Source organism: Lutra lutra, chromosome 14 (assembly GCF_902655055.1).
Source record: "Lutra lutra chromosome 14, mLutLut1.2, whole genome shotgun sequence".
NCBI lineage: Eukaryota > Metazoa > Chordata > Mammalia > Carnivora > Mustelidae > Lutra > Lutra lutra.
The window spans coordinates 2,937,085-2,956,218 of NC_062291.1; the positions used below are offsets into that span (position 1 = coordinate 2,937,085).

General features: G+C 50.8%; 1 protein-coding gene across 2 annotated transcripts in view; it reads left to right on the forward strand.

Annotated features, from left to right (window-relative positions):
• TRIM67 (tripartite motif containing 67) overlaps window positions 1-19,134 on the forward strand; it is a 44,037-nt gene that overhangs the window by 21,208 nt on the left and 3,695 nt on the right. Inside the window, exons 2-8 of one of the 2 annotated variants that reach the window (XM_047703466.1) lie at window positions 6,965-7,060; window positions 8,149-8,271; window positions 9,272-9,382; window positions 10,529-10,688; window positions 12,750-12,895; window positions 15,419-15,557; window positions 16,892-17,195. In XM_047703466.1, coding sequence (XP_047559422.1) covers window positions 6,965-7,060; window positions 8,149-8,271; window positions 9,272-9,382; window positions 10,529-10,688; window positions 12,750-12,895; window positions 15,419-15,557; window positions 16,892-17,195 — 1,079 coding nt within the window. The remainder of the gene's footprint in view (window positions 1-6,964; window positions 7,061-8,148; window positions 8,272-9,271; window positions 9,383-10,528; window positions 10,689-12,749; window positions 12,896-15,418; window positions 15,558-16,891; window positions 17,196-19,134) is intronic. The other variant, XM_047703467.1, reaches the window with a different exon arrangement.

Sequence of the window (19,134 nt, forward strand, 5' to 3'; positions counted from 1 at the left end):
TTAATACACAGCTAACAAATAAACCACTTGCCTCTTAAGAAATGATTTCCACATTCACCCCAAAAACCTTTGTTCTTTTCCCACTAGAACACCCAGGTCCAGCTTCCATAATGCTGTCCCCTGCAGAGGTAGAGGTGACTTGTGCCCATTTCACACATGGAACAATCAGGGTCAAGACAAGTACAAGTGTGTGCTTACAGGCATCCCCTAATGCCCACCCCTGACCCTGGCACTCATACTGTCATCAGAGGTTCTTCCACACTACTGGGCCCTGGGCCAGTTTGCGCTCAGGCAGCCCCTCCAGAGGACATTGAGAAAAAGGGGCAGGAAAGATAAGACAGCAAGGCTGGTGGGCCTGGCAGCAGTGTCTACTGGACTGTGAGATTATTCCCCTTTGAGCTGGATATTGGCCTGAGGTCACTGGTGTCCTTCAAAACCACTCTGTTCTTGGGCTCCCTGCCAGGCTCCTTGGTCTACTTGCCAAGGAGGAAGCAGGTGGACGGGCCCTGCGGTGGGTTAGGCTGCTGGGAGGCTGGCACTGGCTGGCCGGAGCAGGGACAGAGTGGAGCTGGTGCCAAGGGCCGTCTGGAGGGTGGACAGCCCTCACTGAGGCGGCCTCTCAGGGCTTCTGGCTGGTGAAGGGTGAGAACAGTGATGACAGAACTAGCAGGGCCTGTGCTACATTAGCATGTACCTCCTGTCAGGCCATCACTCTGCTTTTCTTAATCAGCCAATGAGCATTTTCTGAGCCCCTACTTTGTGGTGGCACCACTGGCTAGACAAAAGACAAAGACAAAAGACAAGGTCCCCAGCATCAAGGACTATATCGGTTCATGGGAGATGGGCCCCTCCCTGGGGAAGGAGCTGGTGCAGCCTCTGTGGGCCCCAAGCTTTGGGAGACTGGAACGGGGAAGGAAATGCTATGCTTTTCTAGACACTAATAAACTTCAATTAAAAAGACTTGTTGTTGGGGCGCCTGGGTGGCTCAGTCGGTTAAGGGTCCAACTCTTGATTTCAGCTCAGGTCATGATCTCAGGGTCATGAGACTGATGACCTCATCTGGCTCCGCATTCAGTGGGGAGTCTGCTGGAGAGTCCCTCTCCCTCTGCCCCTCAGCCCGCTCTCATGCAATCTCTTTCTCTCTCTCTCAAGTAAAATAGGGGTGCCTGGGTGGCTCAGTCGTTAAGCATCCACCCATGGTTCAGGTCATGATCCCAGGGTCCTGGGATTGAGCCCCACATCAGGCTCCCTGCTTGGTGGGAAGCCTGCTTCTCCCTCTCCCACTCCCTGTGCTTGTGTTCCCTCTCTTGCTGTGTGTCTCTGTCAAACAAATAAATAAAATCTTAAAACAATTAAAAATAAAAAAATAGGTATGATTATCTGTTTTGTGTGTGTTGAGTTTGAGGAGTTCTTTATAGATCCTGGATATCAACCTTTTGTCTGTACTATCATCTGCAAATATCTTCTCCCATTCCATGGGTTACCTCTTTGTTTTCTTGACTGTTTCCTTTGCTGTGCAGAAGCTTTTGATTTTGATGAAGTCCCAAAAGTTTATTTTCGCTTTTGTTTCCTTTGCCTTTGGAGACATATCTTGAAAGAAGTTGCTGTGGCTGATATCGAAGAGGTTACTGCCTATGTTCTCCTCTAGGATTCTGATGGATTCCTGTCTCACGTTGAGGTCTTTTATCCATTTTGAGTTTATCTTTGTGTACAGTGTAAGAGAATGGTCGAGTTTCATTCTTCTACATATAGCTGCCAGTTTTCCCAGCACCATTTATTGAAGAGACTGTCTTTTTTCCACTGTATATTTTTTCCTGTTTTGTCAAAGATTAACAGACCATAGAGGTGAGGGTCCATATCTGGGCTCTCTACTCTGTTCCACTGGTCTATGTGTCTGTTTTTATGCCAGTACCATGCTGTCTTGGTGATCACAGCTTTGTAGTAAAGCTTGAAATCAGGTAACGTGATGCCCCCAGTTTTATTTTTGTTTTTCAACATTTCCTTAGCGATTCGGAGTCTCTTCTGGTTCCATACAAATTTCTGGATTATTTGCTCCAGCTCTTTGAAAAATACCAGTGGAATTTTGATTGGAATGGCATTAAAAGTATAGATTGCTCTAGGCAGTATAGACATTTTAACAATGTTTATTCTTCCGATCCAAGAGCATGGAATGGTCTTCCATCTTTTTGTGTCTTCTTCAATTTCTTTCATGAGTGTTCTGTAGTTCCTCGAGTACAGATCCTTTACCTCTTTGGTTAGGTTTATTCCCAGGTATCTTATGGTTCTTGGTGCTATAGTAGATGGAATCGATTCTCTAATTTCCCTTTCTGTATTTTCATTGTTAGTGTATAAGAAAGCCACTGACTTCTGTACATTTACTTCATATCCTGCCACGTTACTGAATTGCTGTATGAGTTCTAGGAGTTTGGGGGTGGAGTCTTTTGGTTTTTCCATATAAAGAATCATGTCATCTGCAAAGAGAGAGAGTTTGACTTCTTCATTGCCAATTTGGATACCTTTTATTTCTCTTTGTTGTCTGATCGCTGTTGCTAGGACTTCTAATACTATGTTGAACAAGAGTGGTGAGAGTGGGCATCCTTGTCGTGTTCCTGATCTCAATGGCAAGGCTGCAAGCTTTTTCCCATGGAGGATGATATTTGCTGTGGGTCTTTCATAGATAGATTTTATGAAGTTCAGGAATGTTCCCTTTATCCCTATACTTTGAAGCGTTTTAATCAAGAAAGGATGGTGGATTTTGTCAAATGCTTTTTCTGCATCAATTGAGAGGACCATGTGGTTCTTCTCTCTTCTCATATTAATTTGTTCTATCACAATGATTGATTTGTGAATGTTGAACCATCCTTGTAGCCCAGGAATGAATCCTACCTGGTCATGGTGGATAATCTTTTTAATGTGCTGTTGGATCCTGTTTGCTAGGATCTTGTTGAGAATCTTAGCATCCATATTCATCAGTGATTTTGGTCTGAAATTCTCCTTTTTGGTAGGGTCTTTGCCTGGTTTGGGGATCAGGGTAATGCTGGCTTCATAGAAAGAGTCTGGAAGTTTGCCTTCTGCTTCAATTTTTTGAAACAGCTTCAGGAGAATAGGTGTTATTTCTTCTTTGAAAGTTTGGTAGAATTCCCCAGGGAATCCATCAGGTCCTGGGCTCTTGTTTTTTGGGAGGTTTTTGATCACTGCTTCAATCTCGTTACTAGATATCGGTCTATTCAGGTTGTCGATTTCTTCCTGGTTCAATTTTGGGAGTTTATAATTTTCCAGGAATGCATCCATTTCATCTAGGTTGCATAGCTTATTGGCATTTAACTGTTGATAATAACTTCTGATGACTGTTTCTACTTCCTTGGTGTTAGTTGTGATCTCTCCCTTTTCATTCATAATTTTATAAATTTGGGCTTTCTCTGGGCAGAAGATATGAACAGACACTTCTCCAATGAAGACATACAAATCGCTATGAGACACATGAAAAAATGTTCATCATCACTAGCCATCAGGGAGATTCAAATTAAAACCACATTGCGATATCACCTTACACCAGTTAGAATGGCCAAAATTAGCAAGACAGGAAACAACATGTATAGGAGGGGATGTGGAGAAAGAGGATCCCTCTTACACTGTTGGTGGGAATGCAAGTTGGTGCAGCCACTTTGGAGAACAGTGTGGAGATTCCTCAAGAAATTAAAAATAGAGCTTCCCTATGACCCTGCCATTGCACTACTGGGTATTTAACCCAAAGATACAGATGTAGTGAAAAGAAGGGCCATCTGTACCCCAATGTTCACAGCAGCAATGGCCACGGTCGCCAAACTGTGGAAAGAACCAAGATGCCCTTCAACGGACGAATGGATAAGGAAGATGTGGTCCATATACACTATGGAGTATGATGCCTCCATCAGAAAGGATGAATCCCCAACTTTTGTAGCAACATGGACGGGACTGGAAGAGATTCTGCTGAGTGAAATAAGTCAAGCAGAGAGAATCAGTTATCATATGGTTTCACTTATTTGTGGAGCATAACAAATAGCACGGAGGACATGGGGAGATGGGAGAGGAGAAGGGAGTTGGGGGAAATTGGAAGTGGAGGTGAACCATGAGAGACTATGGACTCTGAAAAACAATCTGAAGGGTTTGAAGCGGTGGGGGGTGGGAGGTTGGGGGAGCCAGGTGGTGGGTATTAGAGAGGGCACGGATTGCATGGAGCACTGGGTGTGGTGCAAAAACAATGAATACTGTTATGCTGAAAATTAAAAAAAAAATTTCATAATCAGAGAAGGAATATGGGAAATTCCTCTCAGGCCTTAAAGGAATAAACTGGTTTAATGAGGACTACAAAATAAATAAATAAATAAATAAATAAATTTAAGTTTCATATTAAAACAAACTATTTTAATATTTAAAAAAATAAAATAAAATAAAAAATAAAAAATAGGGGCAGCTGGGTGGCTCAGTCGATTAATGTCTCTGCCTTTGGCTCAGGTCATGATACCAGAGTCCTGGGATCAAGCCCCGCATCAGGCTCTGCTCAGCAGGGAGCCTGCTTCCTCCTCTCTCTGCCTGCCTCTCTGCCTACTTGTGATCTCTCTCTGTCAAATAAATAAAATCTTAAAAAAATAATAATAATAAATAAATAAATAAAACAGAAAATAAGTAAAATCCCTGTTAAAGATCCCCTGGGGCCCATGAATGATGCTGACTTCTCTGTCTCCTTTGTGGGTGCAGCTATCTGGGAATGGGCTGAGTCGTCCTGGGACCTGTGCCCCTCCCAGGCTGGGTGGAGAGACCTGGCTGGTCCAGAACAGTAGTGAGGGGCCACCTGTGGGGCTTGAAGCTTGCATTAAATAAAATGTAAAATGAGGCTCCTCAGTTACATTCGTGGCCTTTCAGTGCTCAGTACTACCCATGGCTGGGGGCTGCCAGCTACCGAATTGGACAGAGCGGACAGAACTCTTTTCTCATCCCTGTAAGTCTCATTGGCTCATCTTTGTGCATCAATCCTTGCAGCAGAGAATGGCACACACTGGGGATGGGATTAAGGAGGGCGCATGTTGTGACGAGCACTGGGTGCTATATGTAAGTGAGGAATCACCAAATTTTACTCCAAAAAACAATATTGCACTCTGTTAATTACCTAAAATTTAAATTAAAAAAAGGAAAGAAAGAAAGAAAAGGGCATACCCTGGGTGAGCCACGGGGGGAGGCGCCTAAACCACTTGGGGCAGGGGTAGGGATGGGGAAGGCAGTGGAGAATGCAGAAGCTTCTCTGAGCAGGACTGAGCCCAAATCTCACCTTGACCTCACCTTGAGTGTTGGTGCTCCCTAGGTCTGAGGCCCCCTGCTTCTCTTTCCGCATGTCTCCCTGAGTCATCTCCTCCACTCCATGGCCTCACTGACCCCAGTCCTCAGAGATGCTCAGGCAGGCTGTCGGTACAGTTCAGTGGACCTCAAAGTACATTAGATCCCCTTTGAGGGTTTCATAAAAGACAGGCTCCTGGCCCTTCCCTTCCTTTCTGATCAGCAAGCCCGGAGATGGGGCCAGAGAAGTTGCATTTTAAACAAACCCCAGGTGACAGGTGCCCCTGAGGCTGCTGGTCCAGAAACCACACTTAGAGGATCTTGGTATGGTCTAAAGATCCTGTTCACTGATTCATTCATTCCACAAGTATCCATGCAATGCTACCATGAGCCAAGGGCTCCTTCTAGATGTGAGCAAACCAGGCAAGTTCCCTGTGCTAGGGGGCTTACATTTAAGTGAGGGGAGACAGCCAGTCAACAAAGCTGTGTGGAGGGGTGATGAATATTATGAAGAACAAACCACGGCAAGGGAAAAAAGCTATTTTATAGGATCATCAGGAAAGGCCTCGCTGATCAGGTGACATTTGAGCAAAGACCTCGAGAAAGCAAGGGAGGTGCAAAGATATGACCCTGGCCTTTCTGCCCATCTTCAGCTTTTTAATTAGAACAGTGTGACTCGTGGTTAATATGCTTAACAATCAAGGTCATCAGTCTCTGTGACAGCTAGGTTTGAAGGCAAATTCGATGGTGTATGTGTGTGCATTTTGTTAAAAAGAAGCCTGATGCTAAAGGCCTTACATTTCATCTGGGCGGGGCACCTGGGTGGCTCAGTCATTAAGCATCTGCATTTGGCTCAGGTCATGATCCCAGCGCCTGGGATGAGCCCTGCTTCAGGCTCCCCGCTGGGAGGGAAGGCTGCTTCTCCCCTTCTCACTCCCCCTCCCCCTGCTTGTGTTCTCTCCCGCTGTCTCCCTCTCTCTCTCTCTCTCTCTCTCTCTCTGTCAAATAAATAAATAATCTTAAAAAAAAAAACAGAAAAATTGCATCCGGGCTGGCAGTTCCACCTCTGGGCCCCATCTGTCCACACTCCTCTCTGGGAGGTGAGGGGTCCCAAAGGTGATAAGGGGACTGCCAAAGAGCCGGTTTCAACTTCTAGACGAGGCCTTAGGGCTCCCAGGGCAGATGGCTCCAGCCCATTTCTAGGGCCTTCAGGCTTCTTCCCTGCCCACCCCCACCCCAGGCAAAAAGGCGACTGAATAGGGGCCGGGTAGCCTGGGACCTGGGATGTCCTTACACAAGCGCCCCAGGTCCGACAGACGAGACACAGAACGGCCACGGGAGGAGAGGCTCCGTGTGCCTTGTCGTCCCGGTTCCGCGAACGTCTGCGGCAGATCGGCCAGCCTCAACCGATGAGCCGAACACTCCGTACCTCTCTGCAGCTCTGGGGTCCAGACAGGAGAGTGTAAGTCAGTCACATGTGTCTACCGTTGCCGGAGGAATAAGCAGTGTTTAGGGCCACAAGTCAGGAGCCTCTCCGCCCGCATGAGGAACGCGGGCTCGCGGGTGGCCCCGGCCCCTCGCCCACGCGCCCGGTAGCGCAAGGTGCGTGCTGTCCACCCCTCACTTTCCTTTTCAACACGTGGTATCTTTTTAGGCCCAACTGTCCCAGGCCTTAAACGGGGTTTCGGATAAGGCGAAGGAAGCAAAGGAGTTTCTGGTCCAGCTGAAGAACATCCTGCAGCAGATCCAGGTGAGCCGAGCCCAGCCCCGGGCCGGGCGGTCAGGGCAGGACGCAGGCGGCAAGGGGGAAGGGGGAAGGGATGATCCCTGCGGCGAGCATGTGGTAGGTGAGGAACATAGAGGTTTAACTGCCCTACCGCGTAGCCTCAAAATATCGCTGTGTCACTTACGAAATCCGTGCGTGTGCGGAGCACCCATGCTGTGTCACACACGAAGCTGAGCACAGGTCACGCAAGCACTGTCCCCGGCCTCAGCGGCCCTGGGCAAGAGTGCGCATGCGTGCGCTCTACGTGGATGCGCATGCGTCTGCGCTGCGTGAGTGCGCATGCGTGGAGGGCCTGTTCACAGCGTTGAGGAATTCGGAAGGTTGTTTCCTTGTCTGCACCGAGAGGAGCAACCCAGGGCACTGCATTCCTAATCTTGGATTAGGTCCACGCTCGTGACTGCCTTTCAGTTTAAGCAGCTCTCTAAAGGCCGTATGTGCCAACACAGCCACATTGTGGGGCACGGGGGGTGAGAGCCGCAGCGCAGGTCACCGCGCGAGGTCGGAATCCACGCTGGTCTCAGAGACCCCGAAGGATCCTAAGACGGAGACAGATTTTGCTGCCGGAGCACTGTATTGGGGGTTGTTTTCCCGTCTTCCGATTGCAGAAAGCAAAAGTATACATTGTAGAAATTTTGGGACCTAGAGAACAATAGACAGGACTAAGGAGTAGTTCACCGTTATCTCCTCACTGTAGGTGACTGCTTCACGCTTTTAATAGGTTCCTCGTGACTGACACACATGTGCGTGCAAGCAGTGTGGAATTGTGCCGTACGTGTGCGTGCACGCGGTGTGGAATTGTGCTGTACTTCACTTACAGACTCCCTTTTTTCCCTTTCCAGTCTTTCATGAGCATTTTGCACAGCTCCCAATGAACAAGGTTTGAACAATGTGCCAAGAATCATGGTACCCCTGCCCTGACTCACATTAACATTGTTTCCAGTGTAATAATGTTACAGATGTCTCTGCCAAGAACTTCTCTGAAATACTTCTCTGTGTCTCGCCCTGGGCACAATTCGGCGTGTCTTCTCTCTAAAGCTCTCTGCCTCCCCCAGGAAAACGGGCTGGACTACGAAGCCTGCCTGGTTGCTCAGTGTGACGCTCTGGTCGACGCTTTAACTCGGCAGAAAGCCAAGCTGCTCACCAAGGTCACCAAAGAGAGGGAGCACAAGCTGAAGGTAGGTACTTGGGTGATGACAACCTGGCCCTCCTCACAGCCTCTGCACCGCACGTGCGGATGCACACAGTAGGCGCTGGGTCAGTATTAGGTGAGTGAAAGATGGATGGATGAATGAATGAATGAATGAATGAGGTGAAGAAGGGATGAGCAAGCTGACCCCACACCTGCTCACACTCACATGACTTTCCCCAAAGCCATACTCTCCCTGCAAAGCTGCATTCGGGTGCCCTGACTCCTGCTCAGGTCAGAAGTACCCTTTCCCATCTTCTCTGAGGTCCTGTTGTTTGTCTAAGGGACTCTGCTTCTCACCTTGTAGAGCAGAAGGGACCAGTGATGGTGGCGAGGCCATGCTCTGCTCAGGTCATCAGCTCTGCCACCTTCTTGAGGCCCTCTCTAATATCTCACGCCCTCAGTAACGAGCAGTAGTAATATGACCAGTGTCCACCGTGGGAAGGGGAGGGTTTCCCCTCACAGGACACTGTGCTCCTGGTGTGAGCAGGTCCACAAACACTCTGCATCGATGGAGGACTGCTTCATTGTCTTGGGGAGGTGGGGGTTCAACCTATTTTGTAGATATTTCCCAAATGAATTAGGAAATAATACTTTCAAGGAAAGAAAGAAGGAGTGTTGGGGATGGTCCGTGTTTTCAAGTGAAACAGCTGAACTGATCGAATTATCCATGACCACCAACAGGAGAGAAGTAAGACAAGAAGTTGGTCACTGGTCCCATGGGCAGTTTCAGACTGTGTACTTTCTTGGCTATCCAGAGCTCAGGAACAGAGTTCATTCTGTTGGGCATTGGGTCCGCTTGCTGGGAAGTGAGTCCATTTATCCCCCAGGAGAGAGGGCCCACGGAGCTCAGGAGCCAGCACCCGGAGGAGAGGGCGCAAGGTGGTCATATCTCCCAAGGCTTTCTCCATGCGAATTCTCCAACCCCCACTACAGCCTGGCTGTTCCTCCTCTGAAGAAATGATTACTGGGGGTTCTTTTTATCGCAGATGGTTTGGGACCAGATCAATCACTGTACACTGAAGCTGCGCCAGTCGACGGGGCTGATGGAGTACTGCCTGGAGGTGATCAAGGAGAACGACCCCTCCGGCTTCCTGCAGGTGAGGCTGGGCTCGGAGAACAGAGACAGGCTTGGCTTCCCACCTCCCAAGTCCACCACTGCTCCTCAAACTAGCCAAAGTTTGGGGAGAGTCCCTTCCAGTGAATTGAGCAGTTACTCCTTTGCTCAGAGATTCTGGAAGACCCAGGTTCTCATCTTGACTCTGACTCTCACTAGCCGTGACCCTGGTTCTGGGTCGTTGTTAAAAGAGGGAGTCAGATGTCATCATTTCTAGGGCCAGAATGTCATGAGTTTATGCTTTGGCTTCCAGAGACCCCGGCTCAACATTTTCCCCACAAATGGGAGAGGACAATCTTTGCCAGACAAGCTGGAAAGACCGTAATGGAGGAAGTGAGTTAGCAGAATCCTCATGGCCCATTATCTCAATGGGCAGAGTCCTGCAGGTGTAGACGGATGGCCACTGCCCACAGATCCCATGCAGCCTTGCTGGGGCATCCCCCCAACAGCCAAGCTGACTCAGGGCCACGAGCATCTCTCAAGAACATGACAGTGATTCAGATGGTGGCTCAGTCCTCTGTAGGGAAAATGATGAATCCCCTTGGCTAGTCCCCAAGTAGTGCACACGGGATCATGGCTCCTCAGGGACATGTGCAAGTGTCAGAATGAGCAAGACTTTCCAGCAGAGGAGAGCAGAGCTGGGGGCTTGATGGGGAGTTTGAAACAGAGCAGCTTGGAGAGAATATTCTCTGGAGAATGAGCTTCGAAATTCTGGGGCTATAGGAAGCACTTCCTTCAGACCCCGGAACAAACCACTTTTATGTTTCATTTTGCAAAGTACTAGATCTAACAAAAGCAGTACAGTGAAGAAGGCTTTTGCATATTTAAAAAAGTATCATTGGCTTCACAAAACGGTTTGGCCTGATATCTTTCAACAGCAAGTTCTTCTTCACATGTAGATGATCACTTTTTCAAAATACAATTCAAATGGTAACAGTGCATTTTTATTTTCCCAGTGTCATGCTGGCAGGGATCCTATCTTCTCCACCGTGGCCTGAGAGCCCATGGCCAGTGCAGCCCCTTCCCCGTCCCCAAGCCACAGGCACCAAGCCCCTCCTCCTTTCCCACCACTTACTGCATGATTTTTCCTTTGCAAATCAAAACCCTAAACTCTGTGCTCCCCTTTAAGATCTCAGATGCTCTGATCAAGCGTGTCCAGGTGTCTCAGGAGCAGTGGGTCAAAGGCGCCCTGGAGCCAAAAGTGTCTGCGGAGTTCGACTTGACCTTGGACAGCGAGCCGCTGCTGCAGGCCATCCACCAGCTGGACTTCATCCAGATGAAATGTAGGGGTGAGCCGTGGTTGGCCCAGTTCAGGCCGAGCTTCTTTCAGAAGAAGCATCCACTCTGAGGGGCAGCTCAGTGTCACTGGAAGACTGGTGACAGGCAGAGGGAGCAGAGGGGGAGGGGAGGGGATGCCAAAGTTACGGGCCCAAGTTCAAGTCCCAGCTCAACCACCCACTAGCTGGGTGGCCTAGGGTGGGGAGCACCCCAGTCTGAGCCTTAGTTTTCCCATTTGTAAAAGAGGATTCGTTATTTATTCAGACACTTAGTGAGCATGCCATGTGTCAGGCACTATTCTAGGTGCAGGACACAGCTTTGAACAAGTCAACAAACTCCTTCGTAAGATTGAGCTGATAGTCTAGAAAAGGAAATAGACAGTACCCAAATATATCATACAATGTCCAATGGAGAGAGATGCAGTACAGGAGAAGAATATTCCAGGTGGCAGAGGGATGGCAAATGCAAAGGTCCTGAGGCAGGAGTCCATTTTCTGGGTTCCAAGAAGAGCAAGAAGGTCAGAGGTGAGAGCAGAATGAGTAAGACAGAGGGTGCTAGGAGGTGGAGGAGAGCCAGGAAGACACAGGCTAAGGGTCAAATATTGCGTGACTTGCACCACGTCACAAGATTAGCAAGTAATGGCCAGAACGAAGGCCAGAGTCCTATTCAAAAGGCTTCCTCTCCGGGGACATCAAAAGTACATTCCGGAGAGGCCATAAAGCTGTTTGGTTTTTTAAAACCAAAATATCAAAGGACGGGGTGCCGCACCCACAGGATCTATGAGGGCAGGAAATCCTTACCTGCAAAATATGTGGCTTTTTTTACACTAAGGACGATACAAGTGTCTTGCTCATCTGCGTGCCCACTCCCACATTTGGTTTGCACCTCAGGCGAGGTTTGGAAATGCTGCCTGCGAATGAGATGTGGTATGGAGGAACGGGGAGCCTGGCAGAGCATAGGGAGGTGCAGCAGAAGAAGCGGTGGCCCTGGAAAGGGGGGTGTGAAAGGTGTGAAAGGAGGAGGCTTGGAGCTGCTCCCAAGGCTCGGATACTGCTCTGGGATTGGGTGGTGGGTTCACAGAGGAAGTGGGAGAGGCAACAGCAGAGCCTAAGATGGAGAGGGGACCCCTACATGCTTGTAAACTGAGGCCCGTGGAGTCGGCTCCTCTCAGCCAGCCCTGAGACCAAGTCTGTAAACAAGACAGGGCTGCACCCAGCTAAACTACCAGTGCCACTTGGAAGACAGCCCGAATCACAGGAGCCAACCCAAAATCTCTGGTGTTTAGAAATCCGGTGTTGTGATTTTCCCTTCGGCAGCTGTCGGTGTGGACTGGATTTATCTCTCAAATCTCTTGAGCCTGAACAAAGTTAGAATATAAACACTTTCTCCCAATCTTGCCATGATAGAACTTAGGATACATTTGATTCACATCCCTAATTCCAAGGGTTGGCTGTTGGCTACTCCAGGATTGCCTCTCCCTCCCGGATCTTGTTCCCTGGACCTTTAACGTTTAAATGTTGTCTCTGGGCCAGACGTTTAAATGTGTCTTTGAATTCTGCATGGCCCCCCCACCCCAACGGCCCCTTCCCAAGCTGCAGTGTAAGCCGCCCACTGGATCCACAGAGAGGGTCCACACAGGCCTTCGCGTGGCTAGGAGGCACGCAGGGACATGTGGAACCCGGCTCTGTGGGAATCCCTCGTGGGTCCCTCGGGGTCTGAGAATCAAAACCAGGGGTTCTCAGTGGGCACGTGGGGAGGAGGTCAGCCCTTCCTTAGGGCTCCAGACACAGAGGCTCGGAGGCCTCTGCCATGCCTTTCCCATCCCCCAACCCGGCTCCAGGAAACGCTGGGAATGCACGGTCACCAGTCACCTGTGCTTGCCCTCGCCCCCACCTGCCTTGAGACAGAGACTCCCGGGGCTGAGGTGTGCCTGCGAGAGGTTGGGAGGGACCGCAGGATGGCCACCATTCCTTCTGAGGCCTGGGAGCTGGTGCCTTGGGGGAGGAGAGTCAACACAGGTGTCCAGTGCCCTGCAAGGGATCTGGGCACTGAACCAGCGGTTCCTGTCACAGTGCCGCCCAGCCCCCTGCTGCAGCTGGAGAAGTGCTGTACCCACAACAACAGCGTCACGCTGGCCTGGAGGATGCCACCCTTTACCCACAGCCCCGTGGACGGCTACATCCTGGAGCTGGACGATGGCGACGGGGGCCAGTTCCGGGTGAGACCCTGCTGCTTGTTTGGAGGGTTCCTAACTCCGAGGCCTCTGGACTAGCCTGTGGGGCTGCCCTCAGCTCCAGTGCTGCCCCCAGAGGGCACTGGCCCAAAAGCAGAGGGCTGGTGGGTCTGGACCCTTGGGAGCTGGGGCCATTCCAACAAGGGCTAGGTCTGGGCAGCCCCCGCAGGCAGAGATGGCAGCCACAAAAAATTTAGGACAGCTTTCCTGTGAAGACTGACACAGGTCTGAGGCCAAGGAGGAGCTCAGAGAAGCTGTCACCTGCGCGGATTGACTTCCCAGTTCACCCCACCAGTGTAGTCCTACCTGTTATTCCACGTCCTCCCAGATACCCCCACTCACACAGGTCCCCACTCCCTCAATGCCCTGTCGCTCCCTGCCCTGTCTGCCTCGTGGATTGTTCTACCTGGCAAAGTGCTCTGTGTGTGCAGACAGACACTTGGTAAATGGTGGTTGGGTTGGGATGACCTTCTGTTCTCATGTTCCCAGTGATGAAATATCACGGGGTTAATAAAGGCTCTTCGTGAGCCAGAGATGGTCTTCTACTCCCCCATCTGGTAGAGACCCCAGCCCAGACCCCCTAATAGAGCTCTACCTTGAGATCTCACACAGCGAAGCTCAGGTCACTGCCAAGGTGCTTTGTGGACAGGAGACCAGGGAGCACAAACTCTGGGTCTTCTGAGAGTTGCTCCTTTTCCTTCCTGAGGACACTAAGACACACTAGAGCAAACCAGTGCCACCACGACAGTTGTGCTGTCCTGGGGAGCTGTGCCATCTGACAAGTCTTGCCGAAGACCAATACTCCTTTTGTTTCTCTCAAAGGAATTTATGCCTTTGTCATTTCATTTTGTTTGTTTGTTTGTTTGTTTGAAAGGTAGTCTACAAGAACGTAAGACTTGGGGAAAGAACTACAGCATTCCCTTGGGAATTGTTGGTCCCCTGTGGCTCTGGGCATTTTAGGGAAGAGAGGACAGAGGTCGGGTCCGCAAGGAATGGCAGCAGATCACTCACTGGGCTCAGAACCTCACAGCTCTGTGGCTGTGCAAAGGAGCAAAGACCGGAAAGAGCTCCTGGACCGGAAACAGGGAAAAGAGCCCCTGCTTCTGAAATGGGAAGAGAAGACTGTTTTAGGGTGTGCAAAGAAGCAGCCACAAATACAGATGGCCTCTCCGCTGTGAGACATGACCAATAACGAAAGCTAGATACGGGGGCTAGAATTGATGAGGAGTCGCACGTTATAGGAGGGAGAGTGTTGGCTTTGAATGCAGACAGGCCTGGACTTGAACCCTGGCTTCCACAGTGCTTCACTCTGATGTTGGGCAGGTTTCCTACCTTCTCCGTGTCTCCTCATATATAAAATATTAAAAAATCAATAACACCTTTCAAGGATTGTGTGAGGATTAAAATGCCTGATAGAGAGCGTCACACACAGCGATTATTATTAATAACTTGGAATAACAAAGGGAGAGCCAATCCCCTAAACAACCAGATAGGAAACATGTTCAGACAAAGTAGAAACAGTGGCACGGGAGGAGGGCCAGGCTGTGCATTTGGGGAAGTTAAGTGGACAAAGGTGAGTTTGAAGTGAATGGGGAACAAAATAAGTCCCTACTGAAGGATCTTTTTGGGGTCCCCTTCAGAAATGTGTCATCCGGGGCACCTGGATGGCTCAGCAGGTTAAAGCCTCTGCCTTCAGCTCAGGTCATGATCCCAGGGTCCTGGGATCGAGCCCCGCATCGGGCTCTCTGCTCAGCGGGGAGCCTGCTTCCCCCTCTCTCTCTGCCTGCCTCTCTGCCTGCTTGTGATCTCTGTCTGTCAAGTAAATAAATAAATAAAATCTTTAAAAAAAAAAAAAAAGAAAGAAAGAAATGTGTCACCCTCTCAGGAGGCTGTGAGCTACGCAGTTCTGGGGGGAGGGCCGGCAGAGGAGGGGGAGAGGGCGTGGAATGCCCCTTTCAGTCCAAATCAACTTGAACCCACCTGTGCTTGGTCACATGCTTCTGCTGTCCTCTTCTTTCCATCGAATGTACCGACCCTTCTTCTAAAAATATTGGTGATTTAGTCTAGTTAGATGCCTAGCGCATGTTTCCTAGCTTAAATTCCCAGCAAAACCCAAAAATTTTCTCTTGCTCCAACCAAGAAGGAAGTGGGGTTTCTGTACCTCCACCCCCTTGGGGAGACCTGTCTGACTGGCTAGCCTCAACGGAGGCTGACAACAGAGCCAGGACATTCTCAGGCGGCATGCTGGCTGGCTGCAGACCCACTGTCCCTCCTTGCCTCCCTAGGACCCCCCCACACCTCCCCTCCACACAGGCAAAGGGGCTGGCCGGCCAGGGGTCAGACTCTGTGCCTGACTTGGACACTGTCTGCGACCCTGCAGCCACTCATCCAAATTTCTCTGATTCAAGAGCTCTGTTGGGGCACTAGCTCTTTGAATGTCAACATGTCACTAAGAGAAATTTTCCAACTAACCGAGGCATCTCCTGAGTACTCTTGGCTGTCTTTTAGGAAGTGTATGTTGGTAAAGAGACCCTGTGCACCATCGACGGTCTGCATTTCAACAGCACCTACAACGCCAGGGTCAAGGCATTCAACTCCTCTGGCGTCGGGCCTTACAGTAAAACTGTCGTCCTGCAGACGTCTGATGGTAAGCACTCAGGCCTCAGGGGAGGACCAGATTCAGGCACTGGGGACAAGCTTCAGAAGGAGGACAGGTGGGAACACTCAGCTGTGTAGGACAGAGGAGTGGAGGGATGGAGGGAATGTGGCAGCGGAAGTGTGTGTGTGTCTCCTCCCGCTCCATCCGTGCCCTGCTCGCTGTGGCCCCTTGCCTGCACGTCCCCTCCCCCAACAAGCCACCAAAAAAGAGCCGGTTCTTCACCCCACTTGCTGGACCGGGAAGGGGAACCAGCAATTGAGAGGCTCAGGGTGCCCCAGGGGCTGAGAATGGGTAAGAGGTCCTGAAGGAAAGTCCACTGGTCCTTGGGTGTGACGATCCCTTGAAAACCTAGTGTGAGAGGCCAGATCTGAGGGTTTACACACCTCGCCACAACCTTTCAGGTCTCTGGCAACGAGAGCACATGGGCATTCAAGGGATTTTGGTCATCTGAGTCCTTAGCAGGGAGTGATGACCTAAATAAAAAACATGTTCCAAAAAGCGTCTTCCCCATTCACCCAGACATGCCCCAGCCTCGGCTGCAGCATCCTGGCATGATGCCAGTCCTGTTTATTGTCATCGTGTATCCCAGCATATCCTCTGGGTGCCCCAAGGGAAATGTGACACGCCTGGTTGGTCTCCCAAGGACGGAGGGGAGAGAGGGCAGCAGCAGATGCTCTTGTCAAGGGCACAACTGGAGATGCTTTTCTGAAAGTGGTGCAACCCACAGGCTCACTTTAGAAATCATGAAGAGGTCACCAGCTGTCTGCCCTCGGGGGCCCCCTAGCCTGGAGAGCAGCGGTCCTTGCCCCACGCACTGTGGTCGTAATCTCAGAGCAAGTGCCTCACTTCCCCCAGTTTGAGGGCTCGGAGAACGGAGGAGGCCACTCGATGGGCTGCAGAACAGGAGGATGGAGCTTGGTGACTTTGGTTACATCACTTCACCTCTCTGGATGTCACCTCCCACACCCACCGTCTTTAACTCACAACCGTGTGTGGAGCATAAGGGAAGGGTGTCCAAGACTCGGACTGCACAAGATGCATTTAGATCTGGGCTCTGACGGCCGAATGTCTGCATTCCTTGGCAAGGTTGGGCTCATGGGATTGAGACGCTGGATGAACACAGATCTGAGAGAGAGAGTGTGTGTGTGTGTGTGTGTGTACATATGTGCACGAGAACGTGTGTGCCCAGGTGTTACTCCTACAGGGAAGAACATTTGTCACGGGATGCCAGCTTTCTGAGAGATGCAAATGAGGCTTTCTCCGAGCCCAGGGTAGAGACCACTAGAGATTTCCATCCCTGATTCTGCTTCCGTCCTTTCCAGTGGCCTGGTTCACCTTTGACCCCAACTCTGGGCACCGGGACATCATTTTATCCAATGACAACCAGACGGCCACATGTAGCAGCTACGACGACCGGGTGGTGCTGGGCACGGCGGCTTTCTCCAAGGGCGTGCACTACTGGGAGCTGCACGTGGACCGGTACGACAACCACCCGGACCCCGCGTTCGGGGTGGCCCGGGCCAGCGTGGTCAAGGACATGATGCTGGGCAAGGACGACAAGGCCTGGGCCATGTACGTGGACAACAACCGCAGCTGGTTCATGCACTGCAACTCCCACACCAACAGGTGCGCCGTGGTGGGGCCTGCAGGGGCGGGGCCCGCTGGCAGCGTCCCTGCAGCCGTCCCCGAGGTCAGGCATCAGCGGGAGGTCAGAGGGGAGAGGTGTTGCAGCTAATTGGTGTCCAGTGTCCCTGTGGAAGTGAGTGTTTGCCTGCAGAGCCCATCGCAGAGACTAGAGCAGCCCCAGGGCACGTGGTTTTATGGGACACTCGGCAAACCCCATGACCAGGTTTTGCCAGGCCCCTAGGCTGTCCTTCCCTTCCCAGTTCTGCTCCCCTTTCCTTTATGCACTGTTAGCTGGAGCCCAAGTCCCCGCACAGCCAGTGCCCTCGAGGCTGTGACCAGGTCTCTGCAAAGGGAGCAGGTGCCATTGGCCAGCTGCCTCTTCACAAACCACAGAGGGGCCCAGTCCAGAGCCCCCAGCTCTATCTCTACCTGCTTAAACCAAACAGGGCCCAGATACACTGCCCACGGGAGGAATAACAGGAAGCACTTTTTATTTTATTTTATTTTTTCAGTGTTCCAAGATTGTTTATGCATCACACCCAGTGCTCCATGCAATCCGTGCCCTCCTTAATACCCACCACCAGGCTCACCCGACCCCCACCCCATGCCCCTTCAAAACCCTCAGTTTGTTTCTCAGAGTCCACAGTCTCACATGATTTTTCCCTCCTGATTTCCCCCAACTCCTTTCTCCTTTCCATCTCCCAATGTCCTCCATGCTATTTGTTATGCTCCACAAATAAGTGAAGCCATATGATAATTGACTCTCTCTGCTTGACTTATTTCACTCAGCATCATCTCTTCCAGTCCCGTCCATGTTGCTACAGAAGTTGGGGATTCATCCTTTCTGTTGGAGGCATCATACTCCATAGTGTATATGGACCACATCTTCCTTATCCATTCGTCCGTTGAAGAGCATCTTGGCTCTTTCCACAGTTTGGCGACCGTGGCCATTGCTGCTATGAACATTGGGTACAGATGGCCCTTCTTTTCACTACATCTGTCTCTTTGGGGTAAATACCCAGGAGTGCGATGGCAGGGTCATAGGGAAGCTCTATTTTTAATTTCTTGAGGAATCTCCACACTGTTCTCCAAAGTGGCTGCACCAACTTGCATGCCCACCAACAGTGTAACAAGGTTCCCCTTTCTCCACATCCTCTCCAACATTTGTTGCTTCTTGCCTTGTTAATTTTGGCCATTCTGACCGGTGTAAGGTGGTACCTCCATGTGGTTTTGATTTGAATCTCCCTGATGGGTAATGATGATGAGCATTTTTTCATGTGTCTGATAGCCATTTGTATACATGGCGCCTGAGGCTTACAGTATCTCATTCAGTTCTCACCAGTATACAAAAGTCCTTTTACAGATTCTAGGAAGGTCTTGGGTTAAACAAGTGTCCCAAGTCACAGCACTACCTCGAGGCGCTGTCAGGACTTAGCTCAGAGTCCCACCTCCACTTCTGTGTGGGGTTGGGGAGCAGGTGGGACCCTGGGTAGGGGGCTGTGGTAGGGGAGCCCTGCACCGACCCAAGGCAGAAGCCCCACTTGGGTGGGAAGCCCGTGTGTGCGACTCGGACCGGTCTGTACCGCCACCCGGTGGTCAGTGTCTGAATAGCACCAGGGGCCGGCTCCAGTTCCTTTTCTCCACCCTGGGCTCAGCACACCCAGGGGGAACCTGCCCTCTTGGGAAGCCCTTTTCCAGTCAGCACCCCAGGTTTTTCCCACGACCTTCCTCATGACCTTGCTCTCTGCCCCTCTATCAGCCTGCAGCTGGTGAGCTCGTGCCCCATCAGGAAGAGGGTAAAAATGGTTTTTTTTGTCAGCACGGAGCCGCTGGGCTGGGGGTAGAGACCTCAGCCCTCAGTGGAGGGAAGGGCGTCTGGTGGACCCGCTTCTGACACGGAGAGGAGGCAGGTCGGCCAGAGCCCCCGCAGCACAGTGCA